The sequence below is a fragment of the Equus przewalskii genome, chromosome 25 (genome assembly GCF_037783145.1).
Source record: "Equus przewalskii isolate Varuska chromosome 25, EquPr2, whole genome shotgun sequence".
NCBI lineage: Eukaryota > Metazoa > Chordata > Mammalia > Perissodactyla > Equidae > Equus > Equus przewalskii.
In genome coordinates this window covers 34,332,550-34,353,940 of record NC_091855.1, presented here as the reverse complement: position 1 = coordinate 34,353,940, position 21,391 = coordinate 34,332,550, and the positions used below count along the sequence as shown (strand labels likewise).

The window sequence follows — 21,391 nt, the reverse complement described above, 5'->3', positions numbered from 1 at the left end:
GTTTATAGCAAAAGGAACTAAAAGATATGTTAGAGTAATTAAATGGAAATAATTCTATTTCTTCCAACAGATGGAACTGCTGCTTTTATGTGTTATAATTTTCCTTTTGAACGTGTCTGATTTTTCATCAGCAATAACATATAACAAAGGTAAGTGTCAGACTCTTTCTATCTTCTTCTCAGGCGTTCTCCTTTGTATGCCTTCCTCACTAATGGTTGAAATAATTTTTTATAGTACTTCTTCTTTACCTTATCTTCCAATTTTTTCCAGGTATTATCTGTTGTACTCTGGTCCAGAAGTTTCTAATAATATCATTGTGACTCTATTGTTAGTCAGTTGTGTACATGGAGACTTTTCTTTTGTTATGTATTTCGTCATTTATAAGGCATAGAGTGTTTAATGTTTAAGAAGCATTTTATACTTGCAAAACTTGAGTTATTCGGATGGATCTCTTTGGTTTCTCCTTCATGAATGATTGCATGTAGAAGGAATTGTAAACTGAAATATAAGGCTGGCGGGCTGAGATTGAAGAGAATTTCCTGAAAGTAAAGCACAGATTAAATTAGTCAATAGGACTTCTATGGTGGGAAAACTTTGTAGTGTAAAAGCTGGTATTATTGTAACTTTGGTTTGTAACTCCAAATCTTGTTTTCTACATAATTTAAGAGACTACCGCATTTAAAAGAATTCTTAATTTCTGTTTCAGGGCACATAGTGTATAAAAATGTAATTTTGTAACATCGACCACTGACGGGTGGGGGTGGAGCTGCAAAGGAGCGGAGTTTTTGTGTGTTGTTGAAGTTAAGCTGCTATAAATTCAAATTAGGGTGTTATACCTTTAGGATGTTAAATGTCATCCCCACGGTAACCGTGAAGAAAATAGCTATAGAATATACACAAAAGGAAAGGAGAAAGGAATTTAAGTGCTTCACTACAAAAAGATCAACTGAATACAAAAGAAGATAGTGATGCAGGAAATAAGGGAGAAATAACTTATAAGGTATGTAGAAAACAAATAGCAAGATGACAGAAGTCTTTCCTTATCAGTAATTACTTTATGTGTAAGTGGGTTAAATCTCCAATCAAGACAGAGATTGGCAGAATGGATAAAAACACACGCTCCAACTCTGTGCTGTGTACAAGAGGCTCCCTTTAGACCAACATAAGGAGAAAGGATCTTCCTCCCAAACTCCCCTTTTTTGGCAGAGGAGTCACCTTCATATCAATAGCTCTCAATCAAAACGTAAATTCTCTTTCCAACTGCCAACTCCTGACTCTTTTATATGTTCACCAAGGTTGAGGAGTTTAAGAGTCAAGAAGCGCGTTTTGGCCACCTCTGAAAAATTCGCATCGTGGCCTAGCGTGTGGAATATTTTCTTTTCGTATTCAGTCAAACCTTCCTTTTTAGCGTCCTGATATTGTATCTTTGGAGTGAAAAAACGTGGAAGATTTGAATTTTATCTAGATTCATGTGAATGTAGAATACACAATTATCATTCTTATGTTTTTTAGAGATATTGTCAGTTTTTAAAATATGGTTCTTTTAACGGAAATTCTTCTATCGGTGACCTAAAATATATATGTATATTTTGTATTATTTAGGTGATATGGAACAAAGCTTTGCTTGTGCTAGCCAAGGATTCCCCCAAAAGAATGAAATAATCAAATTGTATCTTTCCTCAGACGACTTGGTAAGGTCCACCCACAGCGTGTGTTACAGCTACTCACATGCTTCAAGTCCGTGTGCAAAACCAGTAACACTGTACTCTGTTCAAATACCTTCTACTGTGTTCAGACTCGGGGAGGTGAAGTTCTATATAAATAATAATCCTTTCTATTCCATTCCACTTGGATCAGATAAAATATTCCACTTAGCCATTGAATACCCTGGGTGGTTTTGCTTTGTTTTGTTTTGTTCTTTTAAAGATGCCTCCTCCTTTCCTTGTTTAAAGATCAGCTGTAACGATCTTCATTTTTTATGGATCTGATTTGTCCTTTTGAAATCTGACAGATGTAGCCTGTTAGAGAAAGAGCATTACCTTGTGTGACCTTGAGGAAGAATCTTTCCCTTTTATAAAAAGGACCACATTGGAGTCATTTTGGGTAAAGGATGATTTGATGCCTTTGAATCAAATAATGGCAGATTTTTTTTAAAAACATGCAACAAAATAAAATAAAACAGACTGTTAAGATAGCCATGCAGCAAATGCTAACTAAAAGATACGTTAATAAAAAATGAACAGATTGTCTAAAAATCTATGATAAATATGATAAAAACAAAGAAAAGCATGCTATGAAGACAAATACATTTATCCCGAAGTCTGCTTTGACTTGGTTCCCAGTTCCTTCTTGATATGCCAAACATATATTTTGGTTTTTATCTACAACTGTTGTGAAGCGCATGCCCTTTGAATCAAAAATGCCTTTCCTATTTGTGATTGCATATTATGGAAAAAGAATGCGTTTTAGGGGAAGAGAGACCTATGGAACCAGGGTCAAATATTGGTCCTGCCATGTATGGTCTGTGTGCCCTGGGGTAGGTTACCTAACCTCTCTGATCCTCAGTTTTATCCTCTTAAAAAGGGAATTAGAACCTACTTTTTAGAGCGTTGTGATGTAGTCATTCTAGAACAGTTGTTAGTAGACATAGTAGCTAACATTTTCTATCATTAGTAGAAATGATAGCTCACATTCGCAAAGTGTTTATGTGTGTAAGGCATTTTTCAAACTGTTTTACGTTCATTATGACGTTTGACCTTCTGTAAGATAAGTACTTTTGGGGAATACCAAACCTACTCTCTCAGATTCACTGGGTGGAGCCTGTAAAGTAAATTGACAAAAGACAGATTAACAGGAGAAAAACACAGAGTTTATTTACACATGCAACGGCCATACCCATGGGAGAACTCAGTGATGAGTAACTCAAAGGGGTGGCTGGAATTTGCATACCATCTTCAATGCCATCTTGTATATGGCTCGTATACCATCTTAACAAAGGGAAGTAAATTGTGAAGGAAGGACCAGACAAAGGAAAGGGGTTTGTGTTTATCTCCCTGCCAATCCCGGTTGGAATGGCAGTTCTTTGACAGCAGGGACTTTCGTCTGTTTCGTTCACTTCTGTTTCCCCAGCATCTACAACATGACCTGATTCATAGTAAGAGCTCAGTAAATATTTTTGGAATGGATATGTTTCCCCATTTTATAGACAGGGAAACTGAAACTCAGGTAACTTGACCAAAGTGATCTTCACTAGCAGGAGAACTAAATGAGATAAAGCCTGAGTGTCCATCTCAAGTTAGTTTCAGTGAAATCCACAATTTGTGATTGCTACATTTTCATATACCCTCTCAAGACTGGGAAATATCCAATAAAAAGGCAGGAAATGTGTTTTGCTTTATACATTTGCTTCTTTTTAAATTCAGACACAAAACAATGATTTAATAAGCTAGGAATTTCTACATGTGATGGCATGTGGCTTTGATTATATGTTTATTAAATGTAATAATGACCTTTCTCTGACAGAAAAGATTATTATAAGGATGAATTGAAACCTGTTATGACACTAGCATAATAGGTTTCTGAATTCTGAACGTGTACTTTTCAAAATAGAATTTTTTTCTAGTTTGAGACTGGAATTACTAAAGACAGCAGTCTTTAGCAAGCATCTACATTTCATAGATTTCTTCTCACTTGTAAATTAATGTAATATGCTTCTCTCCATCAGCTTGTCATTACTTGTGTTTTTTCTCTTTTCCTAAAGAAAATCCAGTGTTTTTTCCAATCTGAAAGTGTTTTTACTGCAAAGGAATTTCTAAGCATCTTCACGTCAGGAGGACTCGCTCCCAGCTTGGGAATCATAAATAGCACATATTCTGGCATCTTCCACTTTAATTTAACTTTGGTAATTACATTTTCTTTTATTCTGTAGTATGTTATTAACAAGAAGGATGCTCTTCCTTATAGGATGTGTTTTTTAAAATTAGCTGGTCCAGTAATATTCTATCTATATATATTTTAAACCCAGCAATGCAATGTTATACTTTTTGCTTTAACAATAATATATTTTTTAAAGAAGATAAGAAAAGAAAAAATACATGAATTTTTTTACTGTTTACCTAAATATTTACTATTTCTACTACTCTTCACTCTTTTCTGTACATGTAAGTTGCCATCTGGGGGTCACATCTTCAGCCTGAAGAACTTCTTTTTGCATTTCTTACAGTGCGGGTCTGCTGGCAATGAATTCTCTGGGAGTTTTTTCTCCTTAAAAATATCTTTATTTTACCTTCATGTTTTTGGTAACAACTTTATTAAGATATAATTTACATACCATGCAATTCACCAATTTAAAGTGTATAATTAAATGGGTTTTAGTGCATTCATAGAGTGTGCAACCATTATATTATCTAATTTTAGAACATTTTCATCACCCCAAAAAGACTGCTCATACCCATTAATAGTCACTCATTCCACTCTCTTCTCCCCAGCCCTAAGCAACCACTAATCTACCGTCTGTCTCTGTAGAGATGCTTATTCCGAACATTTCATGTAAATAAAGTCATGTAATATGTAATCTTCTGCGCCTGGCTTCTTTCGGTTGGCGCGATGTTTTCAGACTTCATCCGTGTGGTGGCATGTATCAGACTTTCATTTCTTTTTATTACCAGATCATATTTCATTGTCTCGATACCACAGTTTATTTATCCATTCATCAGTGGATGAACATTTGCGTTGTTCCCACTTTTTGACTACTGTGAATACTGCTGCTATGAATAGTTGTGTACAAGTTTTTGTGTGAAAATATGTTTTTTCTTTCTCTTGCGTGTAAAGCCTAGGAGATGGAATTGCTAGGTCGTATGGTAACTCTTTGTTTAACTTTTTGAGGAACTGCCAGACTCTTCTCTGAAGTGGTTGTACTCTCTTAGTTCCCACTGGCAGTGTAGTAGGGTTCAAATTTCTCCACATCCTCACCAACACTTGTTATTACCTGTCTTTTCTGTTATAGACATCCTATGGGTGTGAACTGCTATCTCATTATGGTTTTAATTTGCATTTTCCTGATGGATAAGGATGTTGAGCATCCTTTTGTGTGTTTATTGGCTATTTCAGTATCTTCCTTGTGGAGATATCTATTTAGACTCTTTGCCCGTTTTTAATTAACTTGTCTTTTTATTATTCAGTTGTCAAAGGTCTTTATATATTCTCATACAAGTGCATTATCAGTCATGATTTGCAAATATTTTCTCCCATTCTGTGTGTTGTCTTTTCACTTTCTCGATAGTGTCCTTTGGTGTGCAAAATATTTTTTGATGAAGCCGGATGAATCTATTTTTTCTTTTGTTGCATGTTCTTTTGATGTCATGTAGGAAACCATTACGCTTGTCAAGCCAAACCATTACGTAATCCAAGGTCACAGAGATTTACCCCTATGTTTTCTTCTAGGAAGTTCATAGTTTTATCTTTTACGTTTAGGTCTTTGATCCATTTGACAAGTGGTGTGTAGGTCCACACCTGGGATCTGAGCCGGCAAACCCCAGGCAGCCAAAGTGGAACATTCAAACTTAACCACTGTGCCACTGGGCCAGCTCCCCACTGTCGATTTTTTAAATGTGGATTTCTAGGAGTCTCCTCTGCACTTGTATTCCCCAAGGATTTGGAGAAGAGTTTATATTTAACTCTTAGATCATCATTCTTGCAGTTCCCTTGCGCTTGGGATTTTCCTCTTAAATTTCCAATTCACCGTCAACACCAAGCTCTGTCCTATGACACATCAAGCCAGTAATTCTTCAGCTTTATGGCACCTAAGCTTAGCTGTATGGTATTCCACTTTGTGGCTATATTATTACACATAACTGATGAACATTTTAGTTATTTTCAATCTTCTACTATTACAAATAATGATGAAAATTTTATTTCACACATATGAGTATAATGTAGCATAAATTCCTAAGAATGAAATTGCTAGGTAAAGGGTATATGCATTGGATGTTCTTGTTTAATTTGCATTTTTAAAAGTTAGGGTAGAATATGCCAAAATAATGTTGCTATTAACATTGTAAAACACTGTTCTCTGATGTCTCTTTATTCAAGTTTAGTGATCGGGTTTACTGGTTGATTAATATTCCGAGAGAACACATTACAAAAAATACAGGTAAGAGTCATCTGAATTAATTCTTTAATTCATGGGTCTGGATTGCCAAATTTAGCAAATAAAAAACACACATTAAAAATTATTTGCTATCCCGCGTAAGAAGTCTCGTGTAGTATTTGGAACATACTTGCTAAAAATGACTTGTGGTTAATCTGAAATTTAAATTTAACTAGGCTTCCTTTATTTTATCTGGCAATGCTATTATAGATAGATTGTTCTGACATACAAAACACTTATATTATTCTCTAGTATTTAAATTCATTTTCTAAAACTCAAAAGTTATAGTATTGAGAAATTCATGTACCAATTAATTATACTGAAATTGAACCATTAATCTGGAAGTGTTATAGACTAAAATGTGTGATGTATTATTTTACTGTGGAAGCTACTGTTGAGCGTCATGTGGCAGCCTAGCCTTATGTGCCACTGTAAACTCCCCGATGAAGGAGGAGAAAAGTCAAACTCCAGGAGTTGTGAGTATTGTACTAGTGCACTCAGCCAGTGGATCTTCAGGCATGCAATACATTCCTATAGTTTAAAATGATGGAGGGTATACCATTTTAATATGGTAGATGCAAGAAATGGAACCAACTTGACTTCACTTAAGGAAAAAGAAGAAATTTGTTTTTGTCATGGAACTCAAAGACAAAAATGCAGCCAGATTATAGGAAGGAGTTAGAATTAACAAATGGAAAACAATCAGTAACCGAGGGAATACTTTCACACTGCCTCTCTTATCTCTATTTTCTGTGAATCTACATTTATTTTTCCTTCTTTCAAGCTAGCTTCCTAAAGCTCCCTCACTGCCGTAAAATTTATATATATATTTCCTAGGGGCCAGCCCAATTCCAAATTCCCAGGAAAGTATCTTAAATTGGCCAAGTGTTGATCCAGTATCAACTTGTGTGTCAGTCAAATGTAGCAAGTGATGAGGGACTGGAAGTAGTTAAAGGACATCCCGAATTGTGTGTCCTACAGAGTGAAAGCAGGAGGAAGGTGAGAGCGAGGCCGAAATGATAGAAAAGACTCTATAAGGAAGAGTCAAAGATAAAAGTCTGCAAACGAAGCCCCAGTGCTGTAACATTTGATGTGGATTATACACCATTTTTGTCCTTTATTCATTTCAATTTTTTCAGGTTAATCTATTGGAACTTTTTGTGATTTTTTTTTCAAGAAATTCGTCCTGAAAATGTACTCCTTTTTAAAAAAATCTAAATGAACTGTCCTCAGTATAATGATGGATTGCTCTGGTTGCCTGGCGTAATATTGACATTAGTTTGACAACTGAAGAAGTGAAGATAACATGTTATTTGTACTTCTAGTTGCAAACTTTAATTTCAGAAATGCAATGATTCTAAGGTCACCCAGACAGGAACAAATGTGATCCGAGAACTTAAGTATTTTATGGAAAGAGACCAAATGAGCTCTGCCTATCCTGGAACAACTCCCTGGACTGAGTAAAAAGAAAGACATATTTTTTTCTTTTTAAAAAAAGTTATTTTATTGGGGCCATATTGGCTTACAACACTGGGTAAATTTCAGGCGTACGTCACTATATAAAAAGAAATCTATTTGAGCCTGCAATGTAGTAGGAGAAGATGATCTAACATTACCAATATGCTAGAAATCAGGAAAAATGTACTCAAGGGCAAAGGCACCATACTTGCTCATTCACTTTTTCCTCCTTAATCATGTCTTATTTACCGCCATGCCGTGAGTTTGAGTATTACGTATATGTGAACTCTTGGGGAGGGTCGTTTAGGTAACAACGACAACAAAGGTAGCAAATAGTCATCACAGAGGTGGTAGAACTAGCAGGGAGCATTAATGGAATTCTTACTATATTTTAGCACTACTCTAAACACTTTACCTATATTAACTTACCTGTCCCTCACCATCTGCTGGACACTGTTACTATCTTCATTTTCAAATGATTTAACTGAGGCCCATGAAGCCAAATGCAGATTTAGCAATAGCGGGAAAGCGGTGAAGCCGGCCCTGGCAGTCTAGTGGTTAAGATTCGATGCTCTCACTGCCACGGCCTGGGTTCGGTTCTGGTCAGGGGACCACACTCCCCATCTGTCGACTGTCATGCTATGGCAGCTGCGTGTTGCTGCGATGCTGAAAGCTCTGCCACCAGTCCTTCAGATACCAACAGGATCACCCGTGTTGGACAGGTTTCAGCTGAGCTTCCAGACTAAGACAGACGAGGAAGAGGGACCTGGCCACCAGCTTCCGAAAATGTGAAAACCCTGTGAATAGCAGCAGAGCAGTGTCTGATGTAGCGCTGGAAGGTGAGAGAATGGTGCAAAAGATTGGGCAGGGCTCTGCTCTGCTGTCCACAGGGGGGCTAGGAGACTTGAGGGCACTGACAACAACAAGAAAGTGGTGAAGGCAGTTGGGAGTTTGAACTGCATAAAACTGTTGAAAGTAAAGAGTCCCTCTTTGATTCACACTTCGTAATTTGTTCTTATTTTAAAATAAAAAAAGATATGACTTACATTTAGCAAAATATACCCTTTTTAGTGTCCAGTTCTATTAGTTTCCACAAAAGTATACAGTTGTGTATTCACTACAGTCAAGACATAGAACAGCTCCATCACTCAATCATCCCACCGGTAGTCACGCTCTCTCCATCTCCCGGGCCCCAGCAACCATGGATCTGTTTTCTATTCCTATTGTTTTGCTTATTTCAGAGCCATATGAATGGGATATGTAGCCTTTCGAATGGGGCTTCTTTCACTTAGCATAATTCATTTGAGATTCATCTAAGTTGTAGTTCCTTCCATTTCCTTACTGGGTACTATCCCATTGTTTGGATGAACCATAGTTAATTTTGTTGAAGCACATTTGGATTTTTCCAGTTTGGGCAATTATGAATGAAGCTGCTACAAGCATTCTCATACAGGTTTTCGCGTGAACAGAAATTTTTGTTGCATGTGGCTAATACGGAGCAGTAGAATTACCGTGTTCTATGGTAAGCGTGACATCTAACTCTACAAGAAGTTGTCAAACTATTTTCCAAAGCAGCTGAATCATTTTGCATTCTCACCGCCAGTTTACCTGGATCCACGCCAGCACGTAGTATATACGAGTGCATATGTATGTTTGTATATATGCATGTATGTATATATAATTTCAGCCATTCTAATGGGTGCATAATAGCATTTAACTATGGTTTTAATTTGCCTTTCTGTAATAACTAATGACACTGAGCATCTTTTTTGTGCTTATTTGCCATTTGGTGAATTACCTATTCAAATCTTTTGTAAGTTTGTTATATATTCTGGATACAAGTCCCTTATCATATATATATATGATTTGCAGATAGTTTTTCCCAAGCTATGCCTTGTATTTTTCATCTATAAACTCTTGAAGATGACGGTTTTTAATTTTGATGAGGTCTAATTTAAGAGTTTTTTATGTTATGGATTACACTTTTGGCATCGTAACCAAGAAATCTTTGCCTAACCCAAGTTCACAAAGTTGTTCTCCTATTCTTGCTTCTAGAAGTTTATGGTTCTAGGTTTTGTATTTAGGTCTATACTCAATGTTATATGAACTGAAGTTAACGTTTTGGGAATATGGATATCCAGTTATTCCAGCACCATTGTTGTAAAAACCATTTTTTCTCCATTGAATAGCTATTTCTGGGCTCTCTGTCTTTTCACCCATACCACCCTGTCTTGATTACTTTAGCTTTATAAATAATCTTGTAGTAAGTAACGTTAATCCTTCAACTTTGATGTTCTTTTTCAAAATTGCTTTGGTTAGTATAGTTCTTATGCCTTTCCATGTAAATTTTAGAAAGAACTGTAGTTCTGCAAAAGATCCTCCTGTGATTTATTTGGATTGCATTAAATCTATAGTTTAGAAGAAATTGACATCTTAACACTGAGTCTTTCAATCCACAGACACAGTACATCCCTCCATTTATTTACATCTTCATTGATTTATTTCATCCAAGGGTTTTGTGGTTTTCAGCATTGAGATCTTGCACATATTTTAAAAACCTTATACCTAAGAATTTCCCGTTTTTGGTGTTATTGTAAATGGTTATTTTTAATGTCTTAATTTGCAATTATTCATTGCTAGTATGTAAAAATACGATGGATTTTTGAAGATTGACCTTGTATCTTGCAAGTTTGTTAAACTCAGTAGAACTTATTGGTTCTAGTGGCATTTTGTGCATTCTTTGAGATTTTCTACAGCGATAAATCATCCATCTAGAAATAGAGATACTTTTATTTCTTCCTTCCCAATATGTATTCATTTGATTTCTTTTTCTTCCCTTATTGTACTGGTAGGATCTCCAGTACAATGTTGAATAGGAATGGTAAGAGAGGACATCTCGGCCTTGTTTCCAGTTTCCGGGGGAAACATTCAATCTTTCATCATTAGGTATGATGTTGTCTGTAGGTATTTTGTAGATGCCCTTTATCGTGTTAAGGAGGTTCCCTTCTATTCCTAGTTTGTGGAGTTTTTATCATGAATTGCTGTTGGATTCTGTTAAGTGCTCTTTCTGCATCTATTGAGATGATTATAAGGATTTTCTTTAGTCAGTTGATAGAGTGGATTTCATTGATTCATTTTTGAAATTTGAATCAGCCTTGCAATCCCAGAATAAACAACTTTTGGATATGATGTATTATCCTTTTTATATATTGCTGGACTCATTTAGCTGGTAGGTTCTTGAGGTTGTCAGTCTGGAGTTTTATTTTCTTGTAATGAATGTCTTTACCTCGTTTTGGTATCTGGTGATGCTGTCATTATTAACTGAGTTGCTCAGCTCTTCCAGATGCTGCTGACGAACGCAGGGTCAGTGCTCAACTTTAAGCTGAAAAAGGACAGGCAGTGATTTGGGGAGGAATCGAGGGAGCCCAGCAAAGGTGGTAACATGCAAGAGTTCTTATTGAGCCCCAGATACTTCAGAATCTTCATCGCCCTGGGGACTGTCTTCATGAGTCCTGCAGGATTGTGCTCTTTGGCTTTTGAGCCACAGATATGGAACCAGGAACATACTTGCCAGATGACAAGTCTCTTTTCCTCCATTCCTGATGACTTCAAAAACGTTTTTGACTGGGAAACAAGTGACCCCAGAAAGCCTGAGCTTGTGGTGGGTGGAAAAATGTTCACTAAGATGCACAGGGTTTCTTCCCAGCCAAGTCACGGTTTTCTTTCCAAAGGTATTTTCTCTTTGGTCTCTGAATTGAAATACTGTCTACTTAAGGAGTTTCAGGGGGTTGTGATTACTTTGCATCCCCCATAGACAAAAGAACGTGTCTAGATTGTTTTTTCGTATTGGAATCCCTCTTCTACCAAGTTTTCACTGGAAATCTGTTTCTGGATATTTCTTGGTTTATTTTTAACAACCATTCATTTGATTTGAATTATACAGATTATCAAAAATGATTTTTATCCGGGGATCTGAGCTTCTGAGTTAGAAGCAGCCTCTTTTTTGGACAGTGTTTATGAATAATGAACAAGTTCATTGTTGCTGGGTTCAACAGCAGTGCTGGGACCAACAAGGGGACCTGTGTCCAAAGTTTCCTCCATCCGGATGGGCCCTGTTGAGCAACTCAGTCAGCTGAGGTCATCCTCAGGACTTTATGCGTGAAGTATTACTGATTCCAAGCGAAGAGAAGTGCAGAACGTTTGGCAGGGGCAGAGGGGAGTGGTACGAAAAATTTTGCCTTGTCTTGAAGCCCTCTGTTAGATACAGTAAATTTGGGGCTGTGTTAATTGTACAGTTGTCAGAATGGTGGCGATATTGTGACTGAGTTCTGAAAGCTCGGGTCTCTAGGTCTGCTTTTCAAGTGGGTGATTTCAAGGTTGAAAAACAATGAGCCTCATTCTAGGAAGTACGGCATTTTGCACATAAGCTTCTTTGAAAGGGTGTCCTGGTTTAATTGCCAAAATGAAATGCAGGTGGCCACTGCCCAGAATCCCACAGGTGTTTTATTTGTTTATTGTGGTTTTTGAAATCCTGATTTGTAGGTAAACCTGATGAGAGGAAAAAGTAAGTATACAGGCTTTTAGAACTAAATATCATTGAAAATAAAGCTCATTTCTAAAAAAGGGAAGTAAACAAATAAAATGAGTTGGGAAGAGTCTCCTCCTATATTATGGAAGAGTTTTTGTAGATTCAGTATCTTTTCATTAAATGTTTGGTGGGATTCACAGTGAAGATATCTGGGCCTAGAGTTTTCTTTGTGGCAAGGATTTTAACACAAATTCAAATTCCTTAATAGGTATGGGAATATTCAAGTTTCCTGTTAGTTCTTAAGTGAGTTTTGGCAGTTTTTATCTTTTAAGGAACTGGTCCATTTCATCTAAATTGTTGAATTTATGACAAGTTGTGATATTCTCTTATTATCCTTAGAATAGCTATAGAGTCTGTAGTGATGTCCCCTGTTTCATCTCTAATATGAGTTATTTGTATTTTTTTTCCTCCCTGATTAATCTGGAGAGGTTCATCAATTTTATTAATCCTTTCAAAGAAGCATCTTCTGTTTTCGTTGATTATGAATATTGTTTTCCTGCTCTTCATTTCATTGATTTCCACTCTTTATCTTATGCTTCAACCTGCTTTGGGTTTAATTTGCTCTTTTTTTTCTAGTTTTTTCAGTTGAGAACCTTTAGATCAGGGGTGAGCAAACTACAGTTTGCAGGCCAAATCTGGCCTGTTGCCTATTTTTGTAAATAAAGTTTTATTGGAACACAGCCATGTTCACTTATTTATGTGTTTTCTGTTGCTGCTTTTGTACTCCTGTGGCAGAGCTGAAGTGTTGTGACAGAGACCATATGGCCCACAAAGCCCAAAATATTTACTATTTGCCACTGTATAAGGCCTTTACTCTCTTTCAACCCCTGCTTCAGATAATTGATTTGAGACTTTTCTTTATTCTAATATAAATATTTTACTGCCATATATTTCTCTCTAGTACTGCTTTATCTGCATCTTATAAATTTTGATATCTTGTGTTTTCACTTTCTTTCAATTCAAAATATTTTCTAATTCCCCAGGCCACTTCCTCTTTGACCTGTGGTTATTTAGAAGTGTGTTGTAAAGTGTCCAAATATTTTGGGTTTTTCCAGATATCTTTCTGTTATTGATTTTCCTAGATTAATTATATTATTTTCTGAGAATATATTTCATATGATAATTTCTTAAGATTTTTTTATGGTTTATTTGGTGAATCTTCCATGTGCACTTGAAAAAAATGCATTCTGCTATTCTTAGCTGGAGTGTTCTGTAAATATTGGTTAGGTCAGTTGGTTGATAGCATTGTTCAGCTTTTCTATATCCTTACTGATTTTGTCAATTATTTAGAGAGGAGTGTTGAAATATCCAACTGTAACTTTGGATTGGTTTATTTCTCTTTTTAGTTTTATCAGCTTTTGATCCATGTTTTGAAGCTCTTCTCTTAGGCATGTACACCTTTAGGATTGCCATGTCTTTTTACTGAATTGATTCCTTTATCATATGTATTGCACCTCTTTACTCCTGATATTACCTTGCTCTAAAATCTCCTTTGTCAGATATTAATATAGCCACTACAGCTTTCTTTTGGTTAGTGTTTGCATAACTCTCTTTTTTCATCCTTTTACCGTTTTATTCGCTAAGACAACTTTTAGAACACATTAATCAGCAGAATGGAAGTACATAAATGAATTTTCAAATAAAAATCAGTAAGATCTAACACAAAAGTGCCTGTGCCTCACAATGGGAATATAGTCAGGTGGAGAAAGGCAGAAATCTCAATCAGAGGCTGGAGGAGGGACACATATGAGGCAGGAAGGACTCTGGGAATGAATTATCAAGACAGACTCAGCTGATGTCTTTAACTTCCAGATACCTGGGGCCCTAATCTGTGGTTTGGACAAGCATGGTGCTTGGTTACAAAGAGAAACAGTGGGTATCTGCTGTGTCTGGAATGGGGAAGAAGTTCAGAATCCCGTGGAGATGTGGGCACTCAACTCTGTGATAATGAGGTGGAGGGTAAGAGGACACAGCTGTAGGGCGGCTCTGTGCTCTTCTAGATCAGGCACCAGACACACTACAGCAAGTTATTTTGAAAAATTACTCAAGTTACTAATTTCATGGAAGGGCTGGAGTACCTCCAGCTGGTATAGAGAAAATAAACATTCAAGCGCTGAAATAACTATGGTGCTATTTTTCAGAGTGGAATACCATCCCCGTGGTCACTTATCTAATGAATAAGTCTTCTTTACCCAAAGTAACAAGGGTTTTAACGGCCAGATATCCCCCTTTTCTATAACTCTCCAGGCAGTTCTACTGTCGTTCTCACTGAGTTCTTGAATAGCATGTGAAACAGATGTGAAGGCACATAAACTACCTGAATGGGTTTGTCTGAAGTTTTAGCATCGAGCTCTTCACCTTCCATCTCTGGATCTACCAGCTAACACTGTTCACACAGCCTTTTGGCTGTTTCATATACATCTTTCACTACATTAGCCACATTATAGGTGGGATTAATACTTTCTATGTGTTTAGGATGAGCAGGATTAGTATAGACACCAAACAGAAGTGTGTGTTAGTTAATAAGCATGTGGAAAGAGATGCAGTTGGTATAAAACCAATTCAGAAAATATTGGATGTTACTGTTAATGAAAGGATCAAACCTTTAATTTTCCTTATGGTCAATCACTCCATGTACCATTATAGGAACCACATTATTGTTTCTATTTCTGAATTTAATCAGGACTTGTAGGAAGTTATCCAAGACCTGTGGATCATCAGGGTTCTTATTTTCATATTTTGAAAGTGATGCATATACCAACTTAGAACCTGTCCCACTGAAGGCCAGTGAAGTTATCCATCAGAAGATTGACTTCTGTCATTGTGTTAGCCAGTTGTGCAGGAAGCTCCTTTTGTAGAAACATATATGATGTTTTCTCACACCATTATCTTTCCCAAAGTCCAGGAACTACTTGATAGAGAGCATTGACAGCAAGAAGCACAAATAGCTCTTAGGATCTACTTGGGTACAAGTGGCTTCAGCAGCCACCAGAAGAGCTATATTCTCCTTGGGGTGGTGCACAGATCCACCTAGAGGCTTGTGCAACTGAGCTGTTTGTATCAGGCATGTTCTTCATGAACGCACCCTGGTTTCAGCCTCAGCCTCATCCTTAGCCCATGAGTGCAACCACTGCAGCAAGTCCCAGGCTAAGTTCACCACCCATCCTTTTACTTTTAACTCATCTATGCTTTTATATTTAAAGTGGGTTTCTTAGAGTTAGCATACAGCTCAGTCTCAATTTTCACATCTAATCTGGTAATCTGTCTTTTAATTGAATTTTTAGACCATTTACATTTAATGTAATTGTTGGTATGGTTGTATTGAAATCTACCATCAGATTGTTTTCTATTTGTTCCATCTCTTCTGTTTTACTTTTCTCTTCTTTTTACGTCTTCATTCATATTATTTTTTATGATTCCATTCTATCTCCACTGTTGGCTTATTATTTATGCTTTATAATGTTTTTAGAGTTGGCCTTAGGGTTTACACTATATGTTTTAATTAATCATGGTCTATTTTCAAATAATATTGTACCACTTTACATGAAGTGCCATGGTTTGCTTTTTACCAAGCCACAACAGCTCTCAAAGAAAAATTATGATCTAAAATATTATTATCTGAATTCACTGCTGTGGTAGTAAGATCACTTTGTAATTCTTTTTTCCTCACTTTATTATCAAAATTTTTGTAGGGAAAACAAACATATAAATGCAATGAAAATGATTGGGAAATGAAAGGTAATCATTGTTGGTAATGTTCATATAGCCGTACATTTCACCAACATGACACACAAAAAAATAATTGATCATTTGCCTTTTGTTTTCAAACAGATGTTGCAGCTGTAGAAGAATGGTTAGTAAGGATCACTTTACAACATGGATTAAATATTTATACTACTGAAGGAACTCTATTGGACAGTGTTCGAGGTAAATGCCAGCAGATAAAAGTAAAGTGGAATTTTTATTATTCTTTCAACAAAACTTGTAACCTTCTTATGCTAGACTCCATGCTAAATATTGGAGATACATAAATAAGAGATGATCATGACCCTTGAGGGGCTCACAATCTATTGAGACAAACAAAGAATTAAATATATAAGGGTAATTGTTAACGGAAGTCTGCAAAGAGGTTGATGTCAAGATGGCAACATAGGCAGAGTCTGAAATCACCTCCTCCCATGGACACAACAAATTTACAACTACTCTTGGGACAATTATCCCTGAGAGAGAACTGAAAAATGGATAAAAAGAACCCCCACAACAAGGGACAGTCCTGACTGAGGTGGAAGAGGCAGAAATTCCTTTCTGAAGAGAAAAAAAAAGCCACCTTTGCAAGCTGCAGTGTTTCATGGCTGGCTGGGAGCAACCCTAAGGTATACAGCCTTCCCTGGAGGAGTACGGAATCTGAGTGGGAGAGCATTACCACTATAAGCATCCTTTGGACTCAGCACAACTGAGACAACTGTCATAATATCTGTCTTTGCTGGATACTAACAACAATGGGGAATACCCATAGAAAAGCTATCAGACACAAGGGGACAAAAGCTGGTTCATAAAGGGCCCACACATAAATTCACCTGTTTCAGAAAGCAACCTAAATCACCAGAAATAAAGGTACACAGTCTTTTGGTGGAAAGAGACTCACCTGATAGGCTCTGGGTGCATCTCAATGAGAGGCGAGACCTCTCCAGGGACTGAGACAATGGTGGCAGCCATTATTGTGACCTAGTACAGGTGTGCTGACACAGACACTGGATGACACAATTGGAGTTCTTCCCCTGGCCTGTTAGCCCAGAGTTTGCCACACCCACTGCAGCACTGATTTAATCCAGCTCAGCCAGGGTAGGCAGCCGGCCCTATGGACTGGCCCTTGGCAACTTGTGGGCCTACATAGGCTGGGTGCCTGAATCCTCTGCAGCTGGGTAAGTGAGTCCACCTCTGAGGGGCAAGGTGTGCACAAGGAGCAAGTGGAGTGCGTGGGGCATTGGTAGAGTGTGTGAGGCCTCTGCAGTGGAATGACTAGGTCCACTTTATGGGGTTAGGGCATGCGCATGGGGCATGACCGTGTTGAGGTGTCTGTGGCCCCATGGGCAATGGGACTTGTCAGCTGCTGAAGATTTGTGCTTCTCAAACAGCCATGTAGGAGATCGGCCCCACCTCCCAAACCCTGAAATAATTGGGTGCTTCTGTGCCTGGGGCCAGCCCCACTCAGCTTCAATCCTGAGAGAGCTGACAAGAGCCTTGCAGGCCAGAGATCTACAGTAATTGTAAGTCCCTGAGCCTAGGAACCAGCCATGCTGGGGGCCTACTCACTTAACAGAAAAACTGCAACAGGAATGTGCTATTAGACCTTGCAGCCAACTGTTCTGGGGCTCCCCACACCTGATAAAGTGACTGAAGAGTCCATAGCACCTACATGCATCACAATCAGATGGCCAAGGGGACAGCCTAGCCTCCCTGGGCACCTGCAGCAAGAGCAACCCTGCCACAACAGGACACATGTAGCCCACAGAGGGGACACTCCTGGAACATTTGGAACTGGTGATGAGAGGGAAGCACACTGCTGGGCCTCATAGGGTATCTCTTACATAAGGCCACCTCTCCAAGATTAGTAGACATAGCTGACCTACCTAATACATAGAAATAAGCACAGAGAAAGATGCAAAATGAGGAGGCAAAGGAATACGTTCCAAGTAAGGGAATAGGACAAAACCCCAGAAAAAAGAACTAAATGAAACAGAAATAAATAATCTACCTGACAAACAGTTCAAGCAAACAGTCATAAGGATGCTCTGATCTTGGGAGAAGAATGGATGAACTCAGAACTTCAGTGAAGAATTGGAAAATATAAAAAAGAACCAATCAGAAATGAAGAATACAATACTGGAAATGAAAAATTCATTAGAGGGACTCAATAGCAGAGTAGATGATACAGAAGAACAGATCAGCAAGCTGGACAAAAGATTAGAGGAAATCACCTAATCTGAATAGATAAAAGAAAAAAGAATTAAAAAGAATGAGAACAGTCTGAGGGACCTCTGGGACAACATCAAGCACACTAACATTCATATTATAGGTGTTCCAGAAGGAGAAGAGAGAGACAAAGGGGCAGAGAATCTTTATGAAGAAATAATAGCGGAAAACTTTCCTAACCTAAGGAAGGAAACAGACATCCAGGTACAGGAAGTGCAGAGAGCACCAAACAAGATAAACCCAAAGAGGTCCACACCAAAACACATTTTAATTTGAATGTCAATAATTAAAGATAAAGAGAGAATCCTAAAAGATGCAAGAGAAAGGCAACAAGGTTAGGGTTAGGGTTACCCTACACACAAAGGAAACATCATAAGTTTATGAGCTGGCTTCTCAGCATGAACCTTACAGGCTGGAAGGGAGAGGCACAGTATATTTAAAGTGATGAAAGGAAAAAACCTACAGCCAACAATACTCTACCTGGCAAGGTTGTCATTCAGAATGGAAGGAGAGATAAAGAGTTTCCCAGACAAGCAAAAATTAAAGGCATTTATCACCAAGAAATCAGTTCTACAAGAAATGCTAAAGGGATTTGTTTAAGTGGGAAAGAGAAGACCACGAATAGGAATATGAAAATTATCCAAAAAAACCCACCAGGCAATAAAATCACTGATAGAGGCATAAATATGGTAAAGGTAGCAGATCAATCACCCATGAAGATTCTAGGAAGGTCAAAAGACAAAAGAACTTAAAGTGCTTATTTCCATGATAAGAGGGTAACAGATACACACACAAAAAGTGGTTAGATATGATATCAAAAACGTAAAATGTGGGAGGAGGGGAGTAAAAGAGTAGAGCTTTTAGAAAGAGGTCAAACTAATGAGACCATCAACTTAATATAGATTTCTATATATGTAGGTTATTATATATGAACCTCATAATAATCACAAACCAGAAACCTATTATAAATATGCAAAAAATTAAGAGAAAGGAACTCAAACATAATACTAAAGAAAGCCATCAAACCACAAAGGAAGAGAGCAAGAGAAGAAGAAAGAAACAGAGGAGAACTACTAAAACACCCAGAAAAAAAGTAACAAATGGCAATAAGTGCATACTTATCAATAGCTACTTTAAATGTCAGTGGACTGAATGCTCCAATTAAAAGGCATAGGGTGGCTGATTGGATAAAAAAAAAAAAAAAGGCCCATATACATGCTGCATACAGGAGAAACGATTCAGACCTAAAGACACAAAGTGAAAGTGAAGGGATGGAAAAGATACTCCATGCAAATGGAAATGAAAATAAATCTGAGGTAGCAATACTTATATATGACAAGATAGACTTTAAAACAAAAACTGTAACAAGAAACAAAGAAAGGCACTACATAACGATAAAGGGAACAATCCAACAAGAGGATATAAGACTTGTAAATATCTATGCACCCGACATAGGAGCACCTGAATATGTAGAGCAATTATTTACAGACATAAAAGTAGAAATATACAGTAACACAACAATAGTAGGGGACTTTCACACTTGACTTGCACCAATGGATAGATCATCCAAACAGAAGATCAATAAGGAAACATTGGCCTTAAATGACACAATAGACAAGATGGACTTACTAGGTATATAAAGAACATTCCATCCAAAAACCACAGAATACACACTCTTTTCAAATGCACATGGAACATTTTCCAGGATTGATCACATATTAGGCCACAAAACAGGTCTCAATAAATTTAAGAAGACTGAAATAATTCCAAGCATGTTTTCTGACCACAAAGGTATCAAACTAGAAATCAACTACAGGAGGAAAATCAGAAAAGCCACAAATATGTGCAGATTAAACAAAATGCTGCTGAACAATGATTGGGTCAATGAAGAAAGCAAAAGAGAAATAAAAAAAATACCTGGAGACAAATGAAAATGTGACATGCCAAAATCAATGGGATACAGCAAAAGTGGTTCCAAGAGGGAAGTTTATAACAATACAGGCCTACCTCAACAAACAAGAAAAATCTCAAATAAATAATCTAACAGTGCACCTAAAGGAAGTAGAAAAAGAAGAACAAATGAAGCCCAGAATCAGTAGAAGGAAGGAAATAATAAAAATCAGAACACAAATAAATGTAATGGAGACTAAAAAAAAATAGAAAAAATCAACAAAATGAATAGCTGTTTCTTTGAAAAGATAAACAAAATTGACAACCCTTTAGCTAGACTCACCAAGAAAAAAAGAGGGAAGGCTCGAATAAATAAAATCAGAAATGAAAGAGGAGAAATTACAATGGACACCTCAGAAATACAAAAAATTAGAAGAGAATACTACAAAAAGCTATGTGCCAACAAACTGGATAATCTAGGAGAAATGGATAAATTCTTAGAATCATACAACCTTCCAAAACTGGAACAAGAAGAAGTAGAGAATTTGAATAGACCAATCACCAGTAAGGAGATCGAAGCGGCAATCAAAAACCCCCACAAAAATAAAAGTCAAAGACCAGACGACTTCCCTGGTGAATTCTACCAAACATTTAAAGAAGTCTTAATACCTATCATTCTCAAACTGTTCCAAAAATTAAAGAGGAGAGGAAGCTTCCTAACTCATTCTATGAAGCCAACATTATCCTGATACTAAAACCAGACAAGGACAACAACAACAAAATAACATTACAGGCCAATATCACTGATAAACATTGATGCAAAAATCCTCAACAAAATACTAGCAAATCGAATACAACAATACGTTAAAAAGAGCATACACCATGATAGAGTGGGATTTATTGCAGGGACGCAGGGATGGTTCAACATCCTCAAATCAATCAACATGATACACCGCATTAACAAAATGACGAATAAAAATCACATAATCATCTCAATAGATGCAGAGAAAGCATTTGACAAGATATGGCATCCAATTATGATTTAAAAAATAAAAATAAAGTACCTCAACATAATAAAGGCCATATATGACAAACCCACAGCAAATATCATTCTCAATGGAGAAAAACTGAAAGCTATCCCTCCAAGAACAGGAACCAGACAAGGATGCCCACTTTCACCACTCTTATTCAACATAGTATTGGAAGTCTTAGCCAGAGCAATCAGGCAAGAAAAAGAAATAAAAGGGATCCAAATTGGAAAGGAAGAAGTGAAACTGTCACTATTTGCAGATGACATGATTTTATACATTAAGAACCCTAAAGAGTCCACCAAA

General features: G+C 37.1%; 1 protein-coding gene and 1 pseudogene across 38 annotated transcripts in view; one reads left to right on the top strand and one right to left on the bottom strand.

Moving 5' to 3' along the window:
- CATSPERB (cation channel sperm associated auxiliary subunit beta) overlaps positions 1-21,391 on the top strand; it is a 138,970-nt gene that overhangs the window by 37,741 nt on the left and 79,838 nt on the right. For 9 of the 38 annotated variants that reach the window (XR_011533101.1, XR_011533099.1, XM_070594437.1 and 6 more), the window contains 5 exons: positions 71-149; positions 1,603-1,691; positions 3,761-3,901; positions 6,091-6,151; positions 16,026-16,121. Coding sequence is in view for 15 of the 38 variants with exons in the window: in XM_070594437.1 (XP_070450538.1) it covers positions 71-149; positions 1,603-1,691; positions 3,761-3,901; positions 6,091-6,151; positions 16,026-16,121 (466 nt within the window). In the remaining 23 variants the exon portion in view is untranslated. Of the gene's footprint in view, positions 1-70; positions 150-842; positions 1,001-1,602; positions 1,692-2,011; positions 2,104-3,760; positions 3,902-6,090; positions 6,152-8,328; positions 8,446-16,025; positions 16,122-16,977; positions 17,117-21,391 lie in introns of those variants that run through there. The other 29 variants (XR_011533100.1, XM_070594442.1, XM_070594445.1 and 26 more) reach the window with 18 other exon arrangements.
- On the bottom strand, positions 14,317-15,749 carry LOC103557593 (pyruvate dehydrogenase (acetyl-transferring) kinase isozyme 3, mitochondrial pseudogene; annotated as a pseudogene).